The 24,637-nt window shown below is 41.6% G+C and overlaps 1 protein-coding gene across 6 annotated transcripts in view; it reads right to left on the minus strand.

Moving 5' to 3' along the window:
* Positions 1–10,756: 10,756 nt before the first annotated feature.
* The window catches only part of MIPEP (mitochondrial intermediate peptidase), a 186,782-nt gene continuing 172,901 nt past the window's right edge, over positions 10,757–24,637 (minus strand). For all 6 annotated transcript variants that reach the window (XM_055317274.1, XM_055317279.1, XM_055317277.1 and 3 more), the window contains one exon: positions 10,757–11,007. In XM_055317274.1, coding sequence (XP_055173249.1) covers positions 10,910–11,007 — 98 coding nt within the window. In that variant the 3' untranslated portion in view covers positions 10,757–10,909. The remainder of the gene's footprint in view (positions 11,008–24,637) is intronic.

The raw sequence follows: 24,637 nt of genomic DNA on the forward strand, positions 1-24,637 counted from the left end.
TTTTTTCTTTCTTAGGATTGTAGATAAATCTGATCCCTCCTCCTACATGGCAATTTTAAAAATGTCTGCAGAAGGCCCTCATGTCTCTTCTCCAGGCTCTGTCCAATTCTTTTCTTTATGCCTCATTTATCATGCTAATAAACCTTCCATTTGACTCTCTTCCTTGGATGAGACCTGCTTTGTTAAAATCTGAATTGGGGTTCTCTAGGAAAACTGAACTAATAAATATACATTGGGGATGGGGAGAGGGAGAGAGAGACGCAGAGACTGATGGATGGATGGATGGATGGATGGATGGATGGATGGATGGATTGATTGTAAGGAATTGGCTCACATAATAATGGAGGCTGGCAAATCCAGATCTGCAGGGCGGGTCGGCAGGCTGGAGATCCAGGAGAGCTGATGTTGCAGGTGAGGTCCAAAGGCAGTCTGCTGCAGAACTCATCCTTGCTCCAGGAAGGTTCATCTTCTGTTCTATTCAGGGCTTTGACTAATTGGATGAGGACCATCCACATGAGGGAGGACAATCTGCTTTACTCAAACATTTTACATTAAATTTAAACATTAATCTCATCAAAAAACACCCTCACAGAAACATCCACAATGATATTTGACAACCTATCTGAGCATCATAGCCCAGTCAACTTGACACATAAAATTAGCCATCACTGTGTCTGTCTTGAGAATGTGGTACATAAACATGAACACATCAAGCCAGCCACACAACTACAGAGCCCTGTGATTGGTGGCAGGGGTGTATTCTGCACCTTTCACATACCTCTTGGGATGATGTGGACTGACCCATCTCTATGCTCCTCAGAGGCAGATGATCGTGAGATCCAATGGGCACTATATGCCATCCTGTTGCTCTTCTTCCCATTAGCCGGACCAGGTTTCTTGATAGAATAATCTACACTCATTGATTACATTTCTTCATGTTATTCCTCAATTTCTTTTAATCTGGTTTCTTTCTCCACTTGATTCCCAAATTTAATAGCAGCTATGGCCCAGCATGCCCCTGACCCTTCACACGCTGGACACTATCACTCTTAGAAACCCTTCCCTCCCTTTGCCAACGTGATCCACCCTCTCTTCCCATTTTGTTCAGTTCAACAACTTTCAATGGCTGTGTGTCACCCACTGCTGGGTGCTGGGGACATAGAAACCACTCAGACCTCATTCCCCCTTCAGTTTTCTTGACTCTTGTCTCTCTTTGGGCTCTTTCTTTTCAAGGTATAGAAGAAAAAGCACAGTAATATATAGATTGCACAGAACTCCATAAAATATGTATTATCCATTAACTAAATACTGAGCTCCTATATTGTGTAAGACACTGAAAGGGACCTACCCACAAATGACTAAGATGTAGCCTTTCACTTTTGAGGAATTAACAGTCTAGTAGCAGAGGTGATAGACATGTTCACAAATGCATACATTATCAAGTAGAAAGTACAAGAGCTCTCAAAAAAGATTTAATTATATGCCCTAAGTCAAGATCAAAGGAGAGAGAAGCCTGCTTATGGTCTCAGGCAAGTGGCATCTGAGTTGAAACCAAATGTGAGTGCAGGATTTGAACACATAGAACAGAAGAAAGGACATTCCAGGCAGAAGCAGCTGCATAAAGAAGGCACTCGCAAGGTGAGACAGAAGGTCCACAGGGCCCAGAATGTGGGCAGCTGTCAGCTTCACGCTAAACAGTTTGGCATGTTTTTCAAATGTTCAATAGGGACTTGGTGTAAAGGTTTTTTGGTAGCAACACGACGTGGCGAGCAGCATGCCTTAGAAGGGTCCTCTAATGGCCACTGAGATGACCAGGATTGAGCAGTGATGGCACCAGTTCAGGTGGCAGCAAACGGGCTGAGTCAGAGGGAGGCCTGGCGAAGTGGGAGGACAGAACTGGAGGACCCAGCAGAGGGAGACTCTTCAGGGATGGACCCAATGGGGGAGAGGGAAACAATGTGAGTTCTGGGTTCAGCAATTCAGTGACTGGGAAGAGATACTGCTCGAAACAGAAGTGGGGCATTAAAGTTACACGTGTGGATAGTGATGTCTTAAAAGAAGAGGAAAGACTTTCTCCTGGATACAGCCTCGGTATCTAGAAACTACTGCTTGAGTTCTGTGTGCGAATGAGGTACCACTGAGGAGATGGACTTCTGGACTGTCTATAACCACCCCCCTTCCCAAATCACATGTGATGCTATTTGGTGGCAGGGCCCTTGGGAGGTAATCAGGCCATGACAGTGGAACCCCATTAGTGCCCACAAAAGAAGAGGCAGGAGACCGGGAAGAGAGCCCTCACCAGAACCATGCCCACCTGGCACCCTGAGCTTCTACTTCCAGCCTCCAGAACTGTGGGAAACACATTTCTGTCTTAGGCCCCCCAGTCTGTGGCATTTTGTTATAGCAGCCAGAACTAAGACACAGCCAGTGCCCTGAATGAATCTTTTCTTGTGTGAGACGCGTGGTGTGGGTTCTGCTCCCTTCTCTGAACCCCAGGGCACAGTGTGCATCCTCACTGGATGGTGAGAGGAACCAGGAAGCATGTGTCACAGCCAGGAACACTGACCCAAAGGAACAGAAGATGGGTCACATGGGTCTGTCAACAGGGTCAGGTGTGGCAGGAGATGTAGGGAATGTGAGAATGAAGATCAAGTAGGCAGGTGGTTTGAAAGTCCCCTGGGAGAACACAGGTTGACTCAGGGACATAAGGCGGACTGCAAAGTCCTCTTTGGAGGCCCAAAAGGCCTCTCAAGGAGTTCTCGAAGGAAGGTGATCAGCCCCTGGTGGTGTGGGGACAGGGATGAAGCGTCTTCCAACTTACACTTGTCATAACCTAAAGCTACTTGATCATGACCACGTGAAACCCAAGCGGCCTTCAAAGTTTGTAAACTATGAATGTACTTGAAGCCCCCTGAAAATCAGCAACTTTTATCTCATGAATATAAAATAATCTGTCTGGTTTTGAGTTTCTCTGGTTCTTTTGGGCAGCAACCCTTCTTTTTTCTAAGATCCTTCGTTCATTTGCTTCACGGGAGTGGACTGGCCTACCTGAGGGTGGACACAGGCTGACCGTCTGCATGCCTTGCCGAGTGTTCGTTTCACTCTCTAGTTCTCACCCATCACTTCCTGCAGGAGCTCCCTGAAGACCTACTTGCTCTTCATATCCTCGTCTGACCTGCAACGACACGCTGGAAGTGCCTTGGTTCTTCAGCACCTCTTGACTACGGTGTTAGCAACTTGAGGGCAGGATTCAGATTGTATTCATCTTTGTATTTATAGCACCCAGCCCAGTGCTTAACAAGTAGTAAATGATTCAGTCTGAACAGCTACCAGCTGTACTGAGAATCCACACATGGTTGGGCATGAACAAGACAAACATACATACTACACACGTCACACTTCCTATCGTGTTTTTATGTGTTGCTTCTAAAGTGATTCTCAGGAGCTCAGCTACTGTATGTACCCGAGGGACTGTACAGTTGTGTCCATCAGCCCCCACAGGACGTTAATGTTGCTCTCACTTAAGGAGTTCAATTAATATTGTCATGAATAAATTCCCTGGCCTTTGACCTCTCAGGAGTGATAGGGCTTGCTAAATATTGTAATGTGATGTTTAATGATCAAACCAAAGAATTGCTGGCCAGCCGTTGTGAGCATTCCCCCCAACATCCTGAAGATGTGCTCCATGCAATCCGAAGTTTCCAATTTCATTGCTCTGGAAGCACTGTGGACAATCAGATTGCCATCTGTCATCTCAGTCGTGCAGGATCCTATATCAAAATATCACAGACCACGTGACTCATCAACAAATAAAATTTATTTCTCATGGTTCTGGAGGCTGGGGGTCTAAGATATGGTATTGCATTTTACATATGAATTTCGGGAGAACACAAATGTTCTACTATGGCATGTGTTCTGGCTCTTTATTATTATTACTATTCTTTAACTTTCCAACCTAAAAAGTAAAGGGACTTTGAGAAACACGGTAAGCTATAAACTTGCCAATAAAGAGCTGTCTGTCGTATGGAACTGGCTTATTCCGTAAGCAATCTGCAGACTATTAGAAACATATTGCGCTACAGAGCTGTTTACACTGCTTATCTTTCATCGTCTCTGTGTGCATTTATGATCTTTGCCCTCAGTCTACATGCTTTTTCTGACTGTGACAAACTGATAATGCAAGTCTCACCTCTTCTGATGTATGTGTGTCAGCATCTTCGATGTTAGTGCATGTACTTCAGAAGATGCCATTGTCCTGGTGAAGAGGAGAGTTTACTGGCTTTATGAGAGGCATGGAAACAGTGAGGGGGCTGACATTTGGATTGAGGCTAAGTGCTTACTTCTATGCTTCATTCCTATTAAACTCTGTGTAACTTAGGATGACTTTGCAGGAAAACAATCCTGGTTCAGTTGTGGCCTGTATACGGTTGTGTCAGTGAGCAGGTCCCTGACATGCTGTTTTGTCACCACCTTTCTAGGCAAGAGTAAGTAGGACAACCAGGCCTTCTTCGCTCCCTTTTTTTCTAGTAGCTAGGCATAAGCAATTACTAAAAACTGAATGTGAGAAGCATTACCTGAAAAAATATAAACACAATTCGGTTCTAGATTTAATGTATTTTTACTAAATCAACCATAAAATATTTCTTTGAGTTAAAAATGGAGGTCTTCAGAGCAGCTTGACCTCAAAACACAGGCAGGAAGTTTTGACAGAGTTTGCCCCTTTCTAAGGGCAGGTGTTTTCTACGTGCTCCCAGCTCACTCAGGGGCCCTCACTTGCTGCACCAAGCTCTTTGCTCATGGCTCCTTCTCCAAAAAGATTGGTAAGAAAGAACAAAAATAACTTTGCATTCAATGTTGAGTCAACATAAAAAGCCATAAAAGCAATTTCCCCCAAATGTCCATGACATTTGCTTTCTTGAGGCTTCCTTCTTCCTGCTAAATATCTGCAGACTAGCATACAACTTGTATTTCAGAATTAAACAAAGACCTGGCTCAGCCACAGAGCACTCCTGCCCAGTGAGTAATGCCTTTTCTGCAACTAGCCATGTACAGGACGCTGGAGTAAAAATTAACGAGAACAATGGGTCAAAAGAGGTTTCTACACATATTCTAAAGCAAACATCATAGCTGTGCTTGAGACTTTTGCTGAGGCTGATTTGGTCCTGGTTTCCTTGGTGTTTACTTTTATCGTAAATTCCAAAAAAACCATTCCACATTTCCTCACTGGTCCTTTTGTGGATTCTTCTTAAAGCAGCAATAGGAGCAACCAGAAATTTCTATAAATCTCATCATTGTTAATGCTAACTATATCCAATGGATTTTAAAGAAGTTTCCAGGAGGATCAGGTTCCAAGCTTCCATTACTTGTATGGTTCAAGCCCACCTGCACAATATTCCTGTACTTGCTCCTCCTTTTCATGTCCTTGGACGCTTATTACTTTACGCTCGACCACATCGGAGGCTTTTACTGATATTCTGATACATATCTGGCACTTGAGATTGGCCAAAGGCAGCTGAGTCAGAATGCTTCAGGCCTTACTGAGCCAGATATATAAGGAATCAGTCAAGTGCGACAGGGAAGGAAGTATGAACTTCAAGAATGAGGGCTCAGAGAGGAGTGACTAACGCTTTTGGTAGGGTTTCTACTCAGCAGCTGGAAAAAATGGAATGTCACTAACCAAAACAGTGACTCAGGACAAATATTTGGGACAGAAGATGAGTTTGATTCTGGAGGCTGACTTTGATGTGTCTTCAATATAAACAGGTAATGCAGACAGCTTGAAAAACACCTGGAATTTAAGATGAAAGTTCTAAAAATGGCATGCTACTTGACATCCCACATGGCATCTTGATGCTCAGTGTTTGCATCATGGAAGAAAACATGTCTAAAATGTTCTGTGTGCTACTTGGGGACCTTCCTAGGTCAAATGCATTTTGTTTAAATAGTAAATATATTTATGTTTTCTGGGTCTTTTATGTATTAGATACTTTTTATATTCCCAAGTCCTTTGTTATTCATAATACAAAACAGCTGAATTCTGATTGTGACTATGGGCAAATTAGAGCCCCGTGCTTTGCTAAGGTGAATTAACCACATTGATACCACATGAGCTCTCCTTTGAGTTGCTTTTCCAATCCATACCTACCATCTATTACAAGATTTTGCTTAGGACCCATCCCTCTGGAAGCATTCCCTAACCAGTGCTCTTGTGGGAATGAAGACTCACCATCCACATTTTACACCATCCACACTACTCCATGCGCTCAAGAGTTGGCTTTTATATGGCCTTTTCCAAGTGTCACTCTATCGGGATCACTTCACCCGCCCCAAAGAATGCTTGTAAGGATAAAATATTTAAAAACAGGAACACAGTATGTGCAGAAGTGCAATTAACCACAGACCAAGAGAGTACTATGCTGATGTATCTGGATTTTCAGAAAGGCATCTGACACAATTCTTCATGATCTTCTGTGTGTGTGTGGAAAAGACACAGAAATGTACCCAGAGGATGGCTCACAATTGCTGGATGATCTTACTCAAAAGATGAAGATTAAGTAATATATCAACCTAGAGAACAGTCACTAATGGCTCACCACCACTAGTGCCTAGTTCTTATTTGCCCACAATTTTTTTTTTCTAAAATCGGATTTGAGTCATGATTTACACGAGCACATAGGTAGTATATTTACCTAATTCCTCCTCCCTCCACCACCACACAATTTAATACCAAGTTCTGTCAATGAACATTCCAGGATGTCTCTGTCTCTCTTCACCATCCAACCCCAACCTGCTCTAATGTAAGTCTTCATCTTTCCAGGTCGGATGTTTTAACATTGTATCATACTCTATGTCCCTGTCTATCTGCCCATGGGCATTGGACTCCTCAAGCAGAAACACAGTGTATGACATAAGGCCCTATGGCCTGTGTGGGTCATGTGACCATGCAACACTCTGTATTGGTGTCTAGTATATGACACAGTTCTTTGTAAACTGAAAAATGCCACATATACATCAAGCACTATTGTTAATATTTTATCTCAATCACCTTTACCAGGTCAGACTAAACATTGAGTATTAATACAATTTTTGACTATACAAAGTGTTCCCTGAACTGTCCCAGAGATGTTTTCTGAACTTGTTTACATCAGCTGAGCATTCTTTGGAGTTGGAAGAATGCTTTAAATTTGGCTCTGTCATGAATATTAAACTTTTTGTAAATTTTAAATAATTAAAATTAACACATTACCTATTTAAAAAGTTCGGGAATAGAAGAAGAATGGAGAAAAAGAAAAGGCCAATATCCCAACACTAAATATAACTACATTAACATTTTAGTCATTATCCTACAGTTCTTTTGCTACACTATTTTTTTAGTGTTCATATATTCATAAGCACTTTAAATTAGATTTTTGGAACCTGGTAGTGTATCATAACTACAGGAGAGAATTTTTCCCAGAGGAATTGCTGAGCAATTATGGGCTTATTCCCATTATAAGGAAAAGCATTCAGAATAAAATAACTTGCTATTATGATTTATCCAGCTGTTATTGTGAAAAGAGGCAATGACCCCTCTGCATTCTTAGAAGCTCCATAGAGATTTCCTTTCCTTTGATGCTTGGTCTAAATTACTTTTTCTTTTAGCAATTTTTAAAGAAAGGTACAAAGCTGGGGTGTTTCCTGAGCCCTTGTATATCTGAGAATGCCATTTTGCATCTCAGCCTTTACCTCTCAAAACTTCTTTTTTCCTTGTCCCTTGGCATTTAATGGAGATGAACAATTGCATTCTGGGATCACTGTAATTTTTATTCCTTTATGTGTAAGCCTATTATTTCCAGCTGAATGTATTTAACAGTTACTTCCCACTTTTGTGAAAAAGGTCATCCACAGATACTCCAAAAAAGGGGTATCTACAACCAAATGTTTGGGAAATATTGGCGCCCATATGCAATGCGAGATATGTTCTGTAATTGTAGGCTTGCTAACCTTCAACACTCAGCATTTCCCAAACGTTATTTGACAACAGGACCCTTTTGAGTTCATAGAATACTACGTAACAGTTATTAGGAAGTGCTCTGCAAAGCCCAATTTGAGATACACTGGCTTGTAATTTTAATATATTTATAATTAAATTCTCAAAAGAAAAAGCAGATTGTGTCTAGGCAAGGGTCTCTTTTCAGTGTTTTATTTGTCTTGGTCTGGAATACAGGATTCCTTTTTTCTTCTAAAAAATTGTTATAAAATATACATTACATACAATTTACCATTTTAACCACTTTTAAGTGTACAGTTCAGTGGCATTAAGTACTTTGATGTTATTGGGTGACCATCAGGTTTCCTTTTAAATTGCACACTCATTTTTTCTTTCCATCTCAAAAAAGTTTCCTTAAATTCACTGAATAGCATGTATTCGCCAAGGCACCTCCAATGTGCTAGATGTTGGTTTTAGCAATGGGAATACAGAAGGACATAAGAATTTACTTTTTGTTGTCACCTTTGTTCCAACCGTTCTGGCTTCATCCTCAGGAATCCTATCATCTGAAGGAGGTGACTCTATTCTGCTTCCTGGCCATCAGCTCTCAACACATCCCTTTGACTTGCATTCTCAGATGTTTCTCAAGTTTGACCTCTACAACTTTGCTCTTTTCTGCTTTGCTACAATAAGGTTTTAAAATCATTGCACTAGTGTTTCCGTTTCTCTGTATTTCTTTCTTTCTTCTTCCACTCATCTTCTTTTTTTTTTAAGATTTTATTTATTTATTCATATGAGAGAGAGAGAGAAAGAGAGAGAGAGAGAGAGAGAGAGGTAGAGACACAGGCAGAGGGAGAAGCAGGCTCCATGTAGGGAGCCCGACGTGGGACTCGATTCCAGGTCTCCAGGATCAGGCCCTGGGCTGAAGGCAGTGCTAAACTGCTGAGCCACCCGGGCTGCCCCCATCTTCTTTTTTAGCTTATCCAATTACCTTATTTCTGCTCACCGTTTCTTTTTTTTTTTTTTTTTTAAATTTTTATTTATTTATGATAGTCACACACACACACAGAGAGAGAGAGAGAGAGAGAGAGAGAGGCAGAGACACAGGCAGAGGGAGAAGCAGGCTCCATGCACCGGGAGCCCGACGTGGGATTCGATCCCGGGTCTTCAGGATCACGCCCTGGGCCAAAGGCAGGCGCCAAACCACTGCGCCACCCAGGGATCCCTCACCGTTTCTTCTATGGTTTCATTAATACTGTGTTTTCTCAAATCTCACCAGGAATACCAGAGAGGTTTTCCACAATGTGCTTTACTTCCTTGAACAAACAGTTTTTCAAGTTATGATCTTCCAGGTGATCTTTCCCTTTCCTTTTCCATGAGATGTTTGCATACAGGCTCCACACAGCTTCTTCTCCTTCACCTTCAACTGAAAAGCAACTGGTAAAAATCCAGAGGTTTCTCACTGCTGGTGGACCTGCTAACTGGCCAAAGAACCTTTTAAGATTTGCTTTTAATTGACTGGCAGGTCGATGTTAGCTTCTTCAAGCCCATTCCTGGAACAGAGTTGGCATTTGTGTAGTGCAACTTTGTAGGTAAGATCTTTCCTCACCTTGGCTCAGAGACTGTGAATAAATGGGGTGGAGCATACACACAGCTACATTCCTCCCTGTGTACTTGTTTCAGGGCTCTTCCTGTGGCCATCAACCCTCTAAGACTTGTCCATTCTTCCGCTCTCTACCTTCTCGGTATAGAGGAGGCTCTGCTGCCAGGCTTGCCATACTTCTTGCCCAAGTATTCTCTGTGAGATACTGTTTCCAAGTGTTCGTAGACTGAGAAATTCAAGTGTGGAGTAGCTGGAAGAAGGATAAATGGCAGGACTGTGGCTAAGGTAAAAGTACTGCCCTGGTGGTATGTCAGCAGCTCTGCTTTCTGGCTGGTACCCACTTTGGGTTTTTCAGTGTGAGCAAGGGGAGGGGACAGAACAAAAGCTCTCATATCTAGGGGGATCCAGCATGCATGGGTCACTGACATTTCTTTGTCTGCTTCTGAGCTTGTAGAATTCTTGTCTTCTTCAGATCCTGTGAATAGGCTGGACGTGGGTCCCAGTTGTGGGGATTTCAAATCTTGTCTTTTGGCACCATCTTTGGTCATTTAGTGAGAAGCAGAAGAGGCTGCTAGCAGATGCCATTTTAAGCTAAAGTCTATAATTAAATTCTTGACTTTGATGGTGGGAAAACCCCACTGAAGAATTCCTTTGCTATTATTAACACACAGTGATACGATACACAAGAATGTAAAGCAGATGGGTTCAGGATGAAGTCAGACATGGTCTGAATCTCCCTTTCCTCATTTCTGCTGGATCTTGACACACCATTTGTTAATTGCACTTATCTTTGTACATTCATAGTCAAGCCAGGAAAGGACGAGTTCAAATCCTTTCTGTTCCGAGTCCATCTGTATAGCCTCAGCACTAAGACCAACCCAGTGCAGTCAACTATGAGTACTTTGGAAACCATACTTGCTCTAAGTGCATTTTCAAATGGTAATCATTCAAAAGAATATGTGTAACTCTTCTGAAGACTGTTTCAAACTAAAACAAGTTTGCTTTTAATTAAGTCTCTAATTTAATCAATTAGAGATCAATATGGGGGGAAAAGTTCAACAGGAGACTGGTTGGATTAAGGGAGTGCCCATACCTTGAATTTAACACTAGGTTCTAGTTTTTATTAGCTCACTGAGTAGATATCCATATGTTCAAAACTCTGCCAAACAGGCTAAAAGCCAACATAATTAAAACAAATTATTTATTCCAAGTTCCATCGGTATAAGGTTTTTCAGAAATTAGAATACTGAAATCAGAAATGAGTGTTCACAGCTGTAGCATTTACAACCAAGTTCGTATCTACACGATCTTGATTTAAAAGATCCAAGGTGCTTCTATCATTCAGAATCCATGAGGAAAGTTTCGAAATCTGGATCCAAGTCGGAAACAAGGGCACTTACAAAGTCATCCATAGAAGGACACTTCTGAAGCATACCTGCAAACAAAGAAAAAATGAGCCAGCATATCCACCTGGAGACAATAAGAGGGACAAAGGCATTATACATTAGGGGAACATTCTGGCTTTTTGAAATAAGGGCTCATTACATAACTGCCTATGTAAACATTATAAAAAGTCACCCGTGAAAGGAATTCTTGGGTAGTGGGTGGGCCCTGGGGCTATTTATGATTTTAATATATTTTTACTATCTGGTCAGCAGTTAGTACAGAGATTTAGGACCAAATTCATTTCCCAAGGGTTTTTATATTGCAGATATTATTATAAAGTGATGTTAGAAGACTGAACTTTTGGTTGAGTGTGTTGGTTCAGAACTTAAAATGTTTAGTTGCTTATCAAGTTCCATACACTTTAAAATCAATCAAGTGTTATTCTTTTGCAGAAATCTTATAACAGAGCTAAGTTACTGGCTTTCCTCCAGATTTTCCTATTTTGGAGAACTCCTAGCTTTGTGACTTTCTAATTGGGTAATGAAAAAGTCACTTATAATCTCTGGTACTCAGATTTCCTCATCTAGCATTCAAGGTGGCTATCAAGATAAAATGAGAAGATGTAGTAGAAAACAATGAGGCATCATATCTAAAACATATTAACAATTCAGTAAAAAGCTAAATCTCTCTCTACTCTTTTTACTCCAAGGAAGTAAAGGACAAATATTTAAGCAATCAACCTTGTTGCCATGACCTATATTCTTGGCAGATAATGCTAACTCAAGGGTTGGACAGGGCTCTATACACTGGCATTTAATTTGGGGGTGGATCTCATAAAACCCATTCCAACACAGAGACATTAAAGGATGGCCAGAGTCCTATATTACCATCTCAATCTTTAATGCAATTCAATATAATATATCTTGAGTATTTGGTGTGTGTAATGACCAGGCCAGCTCATGAACAGTCAAAGATGAACAGGCTAAGTCACAATATGACTACCTGTAAAAGCTAAAATTATGAAGACCATTGAAGAAAATGCGTTTGCAACTTTGAGGTACGCAAAGGTTTCTTAGGATAAGAAAGTAATAACCATGAAAGAAAAAAATTGCAATATTAGGTTTCATCAAAATAAGAAACTTCTCTTCTTTAAAAGAAATAATTAACAAAATGAATAGTTAATGAAAGAATGGGAGAAAATACTCAATATATATCTCACCTGACATTGGCATCCAATATATACATAAAATACTCCTTCAACTTATCATAAAAAGAATTTAAACAAATTCAAAATGGACAAAAGATTTGGGCAGACCTTTCACAAAAGAAAAAAACCAAATAAACAAACAGGTACTGAAAAGATACATCATTGTCATCTGGGAAAAGAAAACTGAAGCCACAATGAGGCACCACAACACACCCACTAGAATGGCTAAAATTACAAAGACCAAATGTAGGCAAGGCTGTGGGCCAGCCTACACTGTCACACATCAGTGATGGAAGGCTGAAATGGTACAAGCACTTTGGAAAAAGACCTAGGAGTTTCTTATAAAACTAAGCACACACATACCCTATGACCCAGGAATTTCCATCTAGGTATTTACCCAAGGGAAATGAAGGCAACAAAAAAAGACTTTACAACCCTAAACTAGGAACAACACAAGTTTCCACCAACAGGATATGGATAAACATATATGGTATATTCAGAAATGGAATACTATTCAGCAATAAAAAAGAACTCAATGACACATGCAACAACATGGATGAATCTCAAAAAGCCTTACACACAAAGGAGTACATCTGGTTTGATTTCATTTATACGAAGTCCAAAAGCAGGCCCAACTAATCCGTGGTAAAAAAAAAAAAAATAGTGGCTACTTTGGGGAGTGGAGATGATAACCAACTGAGAAGGGACACAAACCAACTTCCTGATGTGATGGTAAATGTTCTCTATCTGGATAGTGATCCATTAGTAATATGCATGCTCGCGTCAGGATTCATTAAAGGGTACATTAAAGCTTTGTGCCTTTCACTGTATATAAATTTTATCTAAAAAAGAAAAGTAAACAAATACACATATAAAAATGGCGGGTAAAATTTACTGCTGTTTGACACATGCTTTGAAAAATTACATATATTATACATGTAATATATATACATGGTGGATTGAAGGACTGATGGAGGAATGGATGGCTGGATGTGTGACAAAAACAACAAAATGTTCCTTGTAGAATCTGAATGGCAAGTATATGAGTGTTGTGCTGTGCATTCAACTTCTCTGAATGTCTGAAAATGTTCAACATAAAACGTTTGGGAAAAAGTCAACTGTGGGTGTTAACAGTATACAAAGTGCAGTTGGTAGGAGATGAGAGTGGGAGATGAATTCTGATGGAGATTCAGAAGGCTTTGTGGAGGACTGGGATCTGAGTAGAAATCTGAGGGATAGAGAAGAGTCAGATTCAAATTAGGACCCTCTGTATGGAGAGGACCATGCAGGAAGGCACCAAGGTGGGAAAAGGCGGGATGTATACTCCTTTAGGGCTGGAGGAAGCCTGGAGGAGGCTCTGGGGGCACATGTGTTGTGGAGACTCTAAGATTGGGCACTAGAGTGACCAGGAAGGGAAGGTAATTGAGCCAGAGCATGGGAGGAAAACCAAAAGCCTGTTACATTTAGGTGCCAGGGGGTGCTCCACCTGCAGACCACCAGGCTTCAGTCAGCAGTGAGAACAGAGCTCAGGGGCGGGCCTGGACAGGACCAATGGACTTGCTCATTCCCATCAGTGGGAGCGACTGGGTGGGAAACTGCCCAAGAACTGGTTTGTGTGAAAGACATAAAAACAGCAGCTCTAAACACACACTCTTAAACCACTAACTAGACCTAGAGTAGTTAAGAACAGTAAGAGTATTGTAATATTTTCAACCGAGGACCAAAATATTTTCATCCTCATTCGAGGTCAAATTCTAACATCTCCATTTAGGAACTAACTGAGAAATAACAAGCAGCTGCAGGAAGAGAATGTCATTGCTTTGTCTTTATTTACCAAATGAAAGTTCAAAACACAATTTTCTTTGTATGGTAAAATAATCTCTATGGGCGAAAGGCCTTTCCTCTGATCCAGCTGTATCTCTAAGGATAGAAATGTTGAGCCTTCGATGATTGCTAAGGTTTTCCCACTAGATCTTCAGATACAGGTTATTGCTTAAGTGGAAGCAATCTGATTAATAAATCAGGGTTCATGCATTTTCTACCCACCAAGTTTCTTAACGCAGGGAACAGCTGTGGGGAAAACATTTAAACATGGCTTTTGCTCAAATGTGTTAACCTTTATACTCTTTTCTTCCTTTTAGTATGTGAAACATTCTATAATTAAATGACTGGTCGTTTATAATTAAATGCCTGGAGCTGTCAGAAGGTAAAACCCATTTATGCAGAGCCAACCTATTCAGTTAAGCATGGCTTCCCATCCCTTTGAAGTGGTTCATTTTCACTCGAAAAGCTGCCAATATAAAGATGACCTTGCTCTGTCCTTCTCGGGACACAGACCTAACTAGCACACATCCTTCTCCAGTTTCCCATCATCAACCATGCTCACATCTCAGAGAATGTCCATCGCGGCCACAAAGAAAGCTTTTAAAAATATTTACACTCATGGCATTTTTCAATCGAATCTGGTCAGTGGCAAATGGCTTGATATGACTGCTAAAGAGGAAGGTCTCCAAGAGAGGAAACCAAGACCCAAAGGGATAAAGAGTAGCTCCCGAGGCAAGACTTCTCTTGGCATATTGTCAGGGTATCCTTGCTTTAATTAGATTTAACTGTTCTGCAAGTGGCAACATGAACGGACTTCTACACAGAGAATTAAAAGAAAAATGCAGTGTTTTCAGGCAGTTCCCCAAGTCAGAAAACTTAAAATTAGCTTTTATATGCATGTATGGTCAAAAAAATTCCAGGAACTCTTTGATTTTTTTTTTTTTTTTAAGAAGCTGACAAAGATGTCCCCTTTGTCTTCAAGTCTTGATCTTCAAGGGTGATGATTAGGTCTGCAGTTTCTTGGAAGCCTCTGGGAGTTAGATTGGGGCTGCTAAGTCCAGAAGTGGGTGGAATTTACAAACATATTTCACTGTGGAAGTCACCTGACTTTGCCAAAAGGACTGAAATTTCACAGCTAACAAAAGTGTTGACAGCAATGTAAGAAAGAGCTGCATTAGGACAGACACTTGCATATATCAGTTCATAACAAGGAAAAGAGGTAGTTGAGTTTCACCTACCTGTCCTAGAGGAAGAGAGACTGTATAATGAGCAGTTGAAGAATGATGATTTAATTTATTTTTCTCCTCATTTTACCTGAGAGGCAAATGGGCTAATAAAAATTGGTACAAGCCAGAACACTTTTGTCTCGACTGCTCTGTTCAAATGAGTGTGTTTCATAACCTTGAGGTACCGGGGCAATTATTCTGAGCCTGACTGAAATAAATTATGATATCACAAGGATTCCAAGACTGACTCTTGAAGCAATAAGGGTTTCCAAATCACACGATGTGCTCTTCCTTCTAGTGCTTACTGGCACAGGGCTGGAAATAAAGCACGGGTAAAGATACGAGGCATGAGGAATTGACCCCCACACAGCTGGTCTAGAAAAGGTTTATCAGAAAACCAACAACCAAGTGACGGTGGCAATTATCTGCTGAGCATTCACTGTGCGCCAGGGATTGTGCTAAAACACACCTGTGAGGAACCTATCTTACAAATAAAAAAAGAGAGCGGAGAGAGGTCACGCAACTCTTACTTTTGTTGAACCCTGGGAGTCTGGTGCCAGAGCCCATGCTCGCAGAGCACTGTGATTTATTATACTGCCTCAGGCCCTAGGATTCTGTAAAACAACACATTCTAAAAAGGTTTCTATTTAAACATCAGCATCCTGGATATGACAAAGCCCACCTGTGTGGAGATACTGGGGTGGGGGAGAAGGGAGTCTGCTGGCCTCATGATGTCCCCCAGGGCTGGATGGTCCTCCACTTATTAACTGGCCCCATACGGCCTTGAGGCAGGGCCCAAATGTCCACTGTTTCTTGGGCAGGTTGGTTTTGGTGCTACTGAGCACACTTCACCAGCTCTCCCTACTACTTAACTATCCAGGGAGGTAGAGCACAGGGCGCAAGCTCTGTCGAAGAGGCTGGTACCAAGAAAATGGCTCTTCCTCTCAGGGCACGGTGCTCAGCCACGCTTGGCTGCTGCTGCAGTTGTAGGTATGATACCAGCAGAAAAAACACCTAGGAGTTCCACACTTCAGGATGTTTTCTGGTTGGCCTCCAAGTATCTGTGGTAACCCCTTGCAAACAGAAGCCCTTACATGTTGAAGGGGCTCCCGACTTTGCATATTTCTATGCTTTCACCATGAACAGAATGTCAGCTATACGTGCACAAAGCTGCACGTTCACGCCCTGTTAGTCTGTAATATGTAATATATCATCTAACCAGACCATCATTTAAATATCAACATATTCTTGGCAGGATCTCTTTAACCCCTTGAGTGCCCATCTGGATGTGCAACTAATACAACTGTCTGAAAACATGACTGGGTGCCTGGCTGGCAGTTTGCTCATGGCTCTAAGACAACCTGGCAAAGACGGACTCTTGTTCTGGCCCCCTTTATGAAGCACTCAAGAATACAGGAGATTATCAGGGCACTTAAAAACATCATTGTTATTTTGAGCCTTGGAAGAGAAGTAGAATAGTTACACCTCCTCTTTGGGTCTAGTTCATATATTGCTGAACACCAAGCAAGGGTGGCCAATCAAATAAAACTGGTTGAGTTTGTGACCAAAGTTTAGTGAAAGCGAAGAAGGGTGACTAAAGGAACTATAAGTAAAATCTCTGTGAGGGTTCCTTCTTTCACTCACTCACTCACTCACTCACTCACTCACTCACTCACTCACTCACTCAATGTGGGCCAGAGTGCCTAAAGTCAGTTGAAGGAAGGCAAAAAGATCACTTAATTATTTATTAGGAAGATTCAGTATGTGTATATATATCATATATAAAAATTACTAAGAATCTATTTTATAGAAATATATGGTCTCCTGGTTCTAAGAGCATAGTTCTCTGACGAACACCATGGGTATCACTCGGGAACCTGCTAGAAATACAAATTTTAGGTCTGGACCCCAGGCCTAATATCAGGAACTGGGAGTGCGCTCGGCAGTCAGCGACCCTGATGAAGTGTGAGAACCACAGCCCAGATGGACATGTGGAAACTGACTAAAGTGGAAAATGAGAAGATCTGGTTTCTCTCCGCTGGCAACCATCGTTTGAAAAGTATGGGGCAACAAAGATGTAATTAGTTTTCTATTTACCTAAACTGAAAAATACTTGTTTCTCAAGTGAAATAGGAAACAATCTCAGGAAACAATCTTAGGCAAAAAAAGGAGGGTTTGTTTGGGACACTGTTCAAAGTTATGATTACCAAGCCTCAGGAGAGAGGACACAGCTGGCTGGAAAAGCACGTAAAAGGATCAAGTGGATTTGGCATGAAGGGAGTCTGAGAACCTGGGGCGGAGGAGGAGGCTAGAAGGGAAGCTGCCATAAGCCATAAGCTGTGGGAGGAGGGCCACGCTGTGATTGGCCCTGATTGAGAGGTCTCCCAGATGGGAGGTGTGCTCCAGGGGTTGGTGGCAGGGTTTTTATTTTAGAAAAGGAAGCAGAGTATATTTTGCTTACTAGAAACCCCCTGGGAAACAGTGCTTTGTGTTTATTGATTATTGTCTCTTGTGAGGACAGCTCAGAACACATCTCAGAGGCTTCTTTCCTGTAGCAGTTCTGACTGGTCTGAGCTTGAGAACTGTCATCAAATCTGAGTTGCTAGGAATGCAGAGGGGCCACCTGGGGCTCTTTCGCTAGGATCCCTACAGGAGCCAGTGGTCCACAGCAACATCATGAATTCTGTGCAAATGGGATCTTAGGGTGATTCAGAGTGGAGGAGGTGCTGGATGTTGCTGAAGTCGACTCTCCGTAGACTTGGCAAGATCCCTCCTCTGAGAGGCTCCGAAAGGATGTCCACGCCTGGCTGCCAAGCTCCACACACCACGGCAATGAGCAGAACCATGCCTATACCCTCCTTCCTTCAAGACAGAAAGTGTTCCAACATTGACAAAAAATTTTTGAGTTTTTTTGAGTACCCGTGTGCCAAGCACTATGTGCTAGAGATATGAGGCACATAGACATGAGTGGGACATGATTTCTGCTCTTGACAAGTTGATTATTTGAGGAGAAAACCATATAAATGCATAATTGTTTATGTAGAACAAAGGTGTACATAAGATACAGAATTGGTACAAAGAAGGGAGTGATCAAGTGAGTGGCTCATCATGGCACCAGCATCCCAAAGACAACATCCGTTCCTTCTCCCAAGACACAGGAAGCTGTGCTTTCTGAACTCTGCTGTGACTTCCCCTTCAATTCTGTGCCCACCTCCACATTGTTCCCAAAAATTCTGCTTTGGTAAGCCAGAGTAGGTTCTACTTTTTTTTTTTTTCAAGAAGATTCCCAGTTGATAAAAAGATCAGCTAACAAGTTATTAAAAGGGATTGAGTAACTCCTGGGGGACACCGATATTGTTGTTTGATTAAGGATCAACTTTCTAGAACCAGAGCTTGAACTAGATGGTCTTTTTTTTTTCCCCACTTAAATGACTATCTTTCCTCAGATTCATAAATTCTGAGTGATATACCTCAAGCTTTATGTCGGATTTCCTCTCCCCCAGTTCACTGGGGAGGAAAGGAGAGCTTTCCTGGCCAAAGAGGAACAAGTATTCCACTGCCTTGCAATCCTGGCCAGGTGTGGCTGGGAGGTCTGCTAAGAGGTGGGGTGGGATTGTCTCCATAGTCTTTGGGTTCCTTCCTTGTAGAATCAAAGGTGCACTGAGAGTTTGTGGACTAGACGTGTACAAAGCTGTCCAGGAGAGATGAAGCCTGGGTGTGGTATATTTGGGAGCCCGGCGGACATAAGCCTGATATTCACTGGAATGGCCAGGTCCAGAACCCAAGATGACAGAGGAAAAATAACTCATTGGTTCTTTTAAAATCAAGGCTAAAGGTCAATCATAATCTTACATTTCCAGACACTGGTACTTGGTCTAAATTATACTAGTCAGTTTATAGTTAGGACCTACAGGTAGTACTTATTTAGGGGTCAGGCTGGAGGACAAGAAAAGCTTTAGGCTCCCAGAGGAAATGTCCTGGGCACTCCCTACTGGGACACACAGCCTGCTCTACAAAACCCAGCAGAGTCACTACCATGTGGTTCCATAAACAGCTTCAGGGGCAATGTGCAGGTTAGGATTTTAAGCTGAATGGAACAGTATCTGTTTCGGCATAGCATTTTATAACTTAAATTTCAGTGTAATTCTCCTTTTCTGACTATACAAAAGTTTTCCTTTGAAGGGTTGACAAGGGGGCATAGAAAGGAAAGAGAAATTCTTCCTTTTCTAAACACAACTTTAGATGCCTCTAAACAAGGTACTAAAATCCTGATGGTTTAGTGAGTGATTACCTGAGTTAACAAACTGGTTAAGAGACCTTACCAGTCACTTCACCTATACCTCACTTCTGCTAAGAGCAATCTGAGTAAAGGTAAAATGCTAGAGTGTAATACAATGTTTGAAGATCATAAAATTGGCACAGTGCCATCTACTTTGCAAGATTGCTGTAAGAATTTTAAAAGATGGTGCATTTACGACAGAAAATGCTCCATAACTGGTAGTAATAACAATCAGATCCAAAGGAAAGCCTACTTCCCAGTTCAGTGAGTTGAAGGATGAAGTTGTTTATTTACTTATTTATTTGCACAAGTTCAATTCTAGAACGTTGCTCTATGATTACATATTTAGGATATGATCATCAAACTCACAATCACAAGCTAATTATCCAGCAAAAGAATCACTCCTTGCTTTACTTTTTTCTACTTTTTGCTATCTGCTTTTTAGGAGATAACTGTTTATCTGCTAAAAGAATGAAGCAAAAGATGCGGCTAAAATGGATCCATTTTTCTCCCTAATTATTAGTAGCTGTGAGAAAAGCTGTGAGAAGAGACCACTGGGATGAGGGGAAAGTTCTGGAAATGAACAGTGGTGATGATTACACAGAATCATGAATACACAACATTGTGACTGAAACACATATTTAAAAATGGTTAAGATAGTAAATTTTATACCATAAGTAACTTTACCACAATTTAAAAAACAATGAGGAAGAGGGCCTGAAGTACTAAGAGCCTTTGATTTACCCAGTCAGCTGGCTCTGCCAGCCTCGCCTCTATTAGCAAATGTTATTAATAAGGGGGATATGCCAACAGGCAGATTCTCTGTCCAGATCTAGGGATGAGTGAAAAGGCATATGTCTGTGTACTCCCAACACCACGTCCAGTTCTAAAAATCCATCATAAGAGTAAATGGTTATTCTGTGTGTGTGCTGAAATAATTATATGTGCCAAATGCAGTGCAGCCTGATGAAGAATTACAGGTCAAAGGCTGGCCTGGCAGTTTAGAAAGTCTGAAGTGAAGTTTACGAGATCAGAACTCTCATTCCAGATCTGTCTCTCCCAAGCCTAGGGCGACTGTATTGCTCACCTTCTCTGCTTTGAAGTTCTTCTCTGCTACAAGGCTGTGGTTACCCACACCTTCTTCTAAAGGTGGATTCCCACTATCTACAATCAGTTCCTGGGAAAATCAGAGTATCAGCCAGAAAGTGAAATTCCTTTCTTCCTTTGAACTGAAAAAACCCGATTGCCTCCTAGGCTGGGTTAATATCTGTCTGTGGTCAAACAGGCAGTTCTGTCTGAGGGGCTGCTGACTGCATCGACACAGAGCGTCTGAACTTCGTCCGGGACAGAAGCTGATCCAGCCAGGCGAGTCCCACATACGTGATCTGCTTACAAATTGGTTTACTTTAATTTCATTTTCAGATGTAATAATTCCATTTACAATTACACTTCTGGGTTACAAAACATTTTGCCTTTTGTAGCTCCAGGTCTTCCTTAAACAAACACACCCACATATTAAACACACACACACCCTCTCCAAAAATCAGTGCATTTACAAAAGGGAGGTCCTAGCCTTGAGAACACAGGTGCTCCCTTCTCTTCCATCTCTTTCTTCCAGAAAGCTCTCAACTATTTCAGAGGCCACGTTGAGTAAATATCCAAAGAAGCCAAAGATTAGGGATTCTATTTACTTGGCTATTATTCCGGATTGCCGTTTACCTCTATTACTGAAGCTATGTCATAATCCTGGAGCCACTAAATTCTAAGTCTGGTTCCATGACATGCTTTCCTCATTTTTTCCTGTTGCACCATGCAAGAAAAGAAGCTTGCTGCCATCGAGTGTGTCGTCAAGCCCTAAAACTTGCTGGACACTCATGTGTTCTCACTCAACAAATCTTATTTGGCTACAAAACCACTTTACTACATGCAATCCAGCTGATACCTTATCGATGCTACTTAACATCCACCACCTTTCACGTTTGTCCCTGTGACAGCCTGCTCTGCAAATTCAATGGGATCTTTCTTGAGCATCAGTGTGTTTGTGACGAGCAACTCAGTGGCAAACATTGTAAAAGAAGGAGCAGGAAAATACAGTGGAAGATGCGCACAACCATTTCTAAAGCCAGAGTTTCCTGGCACAACCTGAAAAATAAGTTTAAGAGATTGCAGGGCCCCAAGACCAGTCAGAGTGCCTGAATGGGAGTCAGGGTTCCACCAGTTGCTCTGGCATGAGCTTGGGCAGTCAACCACGTGAGCACTGCAGGGTCCCCCAGAGCAGGAAATGAGGTGACTCCGTGCAGAGGGCTGAGCACAGCCCCTGGTGCAGCAAACACACAAACACACCAACACACAGCACAGGTGCTTCTAGCAGGAGTCAGTGCTACCACTCTCACTCTTGCTGCTGCTCCCGCTCTTGTTACTCCCGCCTGTCCACTCAGCTCCAGAAATACAAACAGCACTAGAAATCAGTCTTCAGTGGTTAATATCCAACATAAAGTAATAGTTAGCTCAGGAAAATTAGTATGCGAAGGTGACTGTCCTAAAGTGAAAAAAGAATGTGTGCAGAAGGGAAGACACAGGGGAATGAGGTACCAGAATTCCAGTTATTCTGAGTGCGTGATTTAAGATTTCAAGAGGTTTTTGTTTTTTGTTTTTTTAAAGCTCTGTTTTCTTTAAACTGCTTGGATGGAAAATAAAAGTGGAGTTTAGCCATCCTCCTGACCCTATGCCTTAACTGAACTAAACATACTTTTAGTTCTGTACCGGAAAAGATAAAAAAACAACACATGATTTACTTGACAACCCCTACTTTGTGTGATGAGGTAGAGAAAAAGAACTTGATAATGTGATTCAAATATTTGAGATGTGAACACTCTGAGATTAAAAAGGGATTATTCTATTTAAAAAACAGCCTTAGGGACACCTGGGTGTTTCAGTGGTTGAGCATCTGCCTTTGGCTCAGGTCGTGATCCTGGAGTCCTGGGATCGAGTACCACATTGGGTTCCCTGCAGGGAGCCTGCTTCTTCCTCTATGTCTCTGCCTCTCTCTGTGTGTCTCTCGTAAATAAATAAATAAAATCTTAAAAAAAAAAACCCTTTAATATCAAGAAGAACTAGTAAATAAAAGAAAATTAGGTTTGGCTTCATCATTTCTTGATCTAATTTTGTTATTAGTAATGTTATATAATAATCAAAGGGAAAACAATTTCTCTTAGATAGTTGAGAGCCTCAGATAAACACTGGAAAATATCTTGTAAAATGATCTTTCAGGAAACAATCCAGTTAAACCAAGAGACATTTTCCTGTCTCTACGTTCCCTGGCAACATTTCAAACAAGAGTGGGTTAGCAAATGCCAGTTTCAATTGTTCCACTAAACTGTGCTCTAGATCTCTGGCCACTGCTATTATTATTTTACCTTTTATTGGTATACTTGCTAGATGGAAATGCAGCAGTGCTGCCTGAGATACTTAGGGCTTCTAATTTGCTCTGCCCTTCAAGCTTGGTGCCTCAGGGTACCAGGCTAAGAATCTCCATCAAGAGCTTTGGGGATACGACATCTGCTTTCCTAACCTGTTTTTAGCCCACTGCCAACAGCACACATTTGTGACCACATGTTAAGAACACCATCTATAATGACCATCTTTAAAGAAGATTTTATAACATTTCCATTAAGTAATCAAAAGGAACTGAGGAATACCATCTGCGTTCCTTCTAGAAAGTAGAGTTGATATAATCTCGAAGTGGAACTGCTAGTGTACTTCCTGGAATGAGTCTACTACAAGTTATTTACTTGGAAACAAAAAGGCTCTCACATCTCAAAAGAAGCCCAACTCCAGAGACGTAGTCTCCGATGACTACACACAGGGCTCCATCACGTTTACACGGCCAGTGGAGAAGGACAGTTTATTAGGATTCAGAGACTACCAAGGGGAGCACTGCCCACCCAAAGTAAACAGCAACTAAAAAGCGTATCAAAAGTCCATGGCTCCAGGGAACCTAGGTGGTTTAGCAGCTTAAGTGTCTGTCTTTGGCTCAGGTGTGAGCCCCTCATCAGACTCCCTGCTCAGTGAGGAGACTGCTTCTCCCTCTGCCCCTCTCCTCACCCCACTCGTGCACTCTCTCACACTCTCTGTCTGAAATAAATAAAATCTTGAAAAAAAAAAAAAAAGAAGTCCAAAGCTCCCAAGAGGGCAGTGGAAGAGTGCCATGAGTGGGCAGATGCAGGGAACACCTCCAGGGGTGTGAAGATATGACAGCCTAAGTCAAATCTCTGATGAGGCCTTTAGAAGCTTGGCACACTGTGCTAATTACTCAATTTCTCTAGGCCCTGCTCCCCATATATGTGGAGTGGGCATAACACTACATTGCAGATTAATGTTAGGTGGCGTACAGACACTGTCTGGGTCTGCATCGAACACTTTTGCTGTGACTTCCAGTATGTCATTGCCCCTTGACCTCTTCTGCATACTGAATCTCCTGCCTGCATGCTATCTGAGATCATTTGGGTAGGAACTTGTGATGCCCAGGGTTTAATAAGAGCTGCTCTACTGTGAGCACTAGTGAACATGCAGTGCCACGGCCTTTTGTCTAACGAGGTTCTCTAACTAGCCCTTCTAGCCAGTTGTTTGATAATTAACCCTCACTGGCAAGCAAGGCATTGTACTGAAAAGTGCCACATGTATACATATGGCACATTTTATATATAATGTAGCACACACTGGCAGGTTAAAAGTTAAAATTATGAAAAAAAATTAAAATTCTGTTTAAAAGTTATTTCCCTACAGGCTTTTCATCCTCTTTGCTAGCAAAAATTATGCTGTTGAATTCAGTCAGTGGAACGTTGACAATGAAACAGAGGGAAAAAAAAAATCCAAGGATAGTAGATGCTTCTGGGTTAAGTTTCGCAGAAGAAAAAAATCTGTCATTTCCTGGTAAAGGCTGACTTCCTTTTACTGGTGTAAAGAAATCAATATGCCTTGTAGTTTCTATTTACCCTACACTGTAAAAATGATACAGAATGCTCATCGGTTCCTGGTACAGTAGTATGAAGTTATCTTTTTGATGTGCTAACAAAACACCATAACCCAGGAGTATTACTTAGTCCTGGTGCTCCAAAGTCAATTTATTAAGAAGTAAAAAAAT

Source organism: Nyctereutes procyonoides, unplaced genomic scaffold (assembly GCF_905146905.1).
Source record: "Nyctereutes procyonoides isolate TBG_1078 unplaced genomic scaffold, NYPRO_anot_genome, whole genome shotgun sequence".
NCBI classification, from domain to species: Eukaryota; Metazoa; Chordata; class Mammalia; order Carnivora; family Canidae; genus Nyctereutes; species Nyctereutes procyonoides.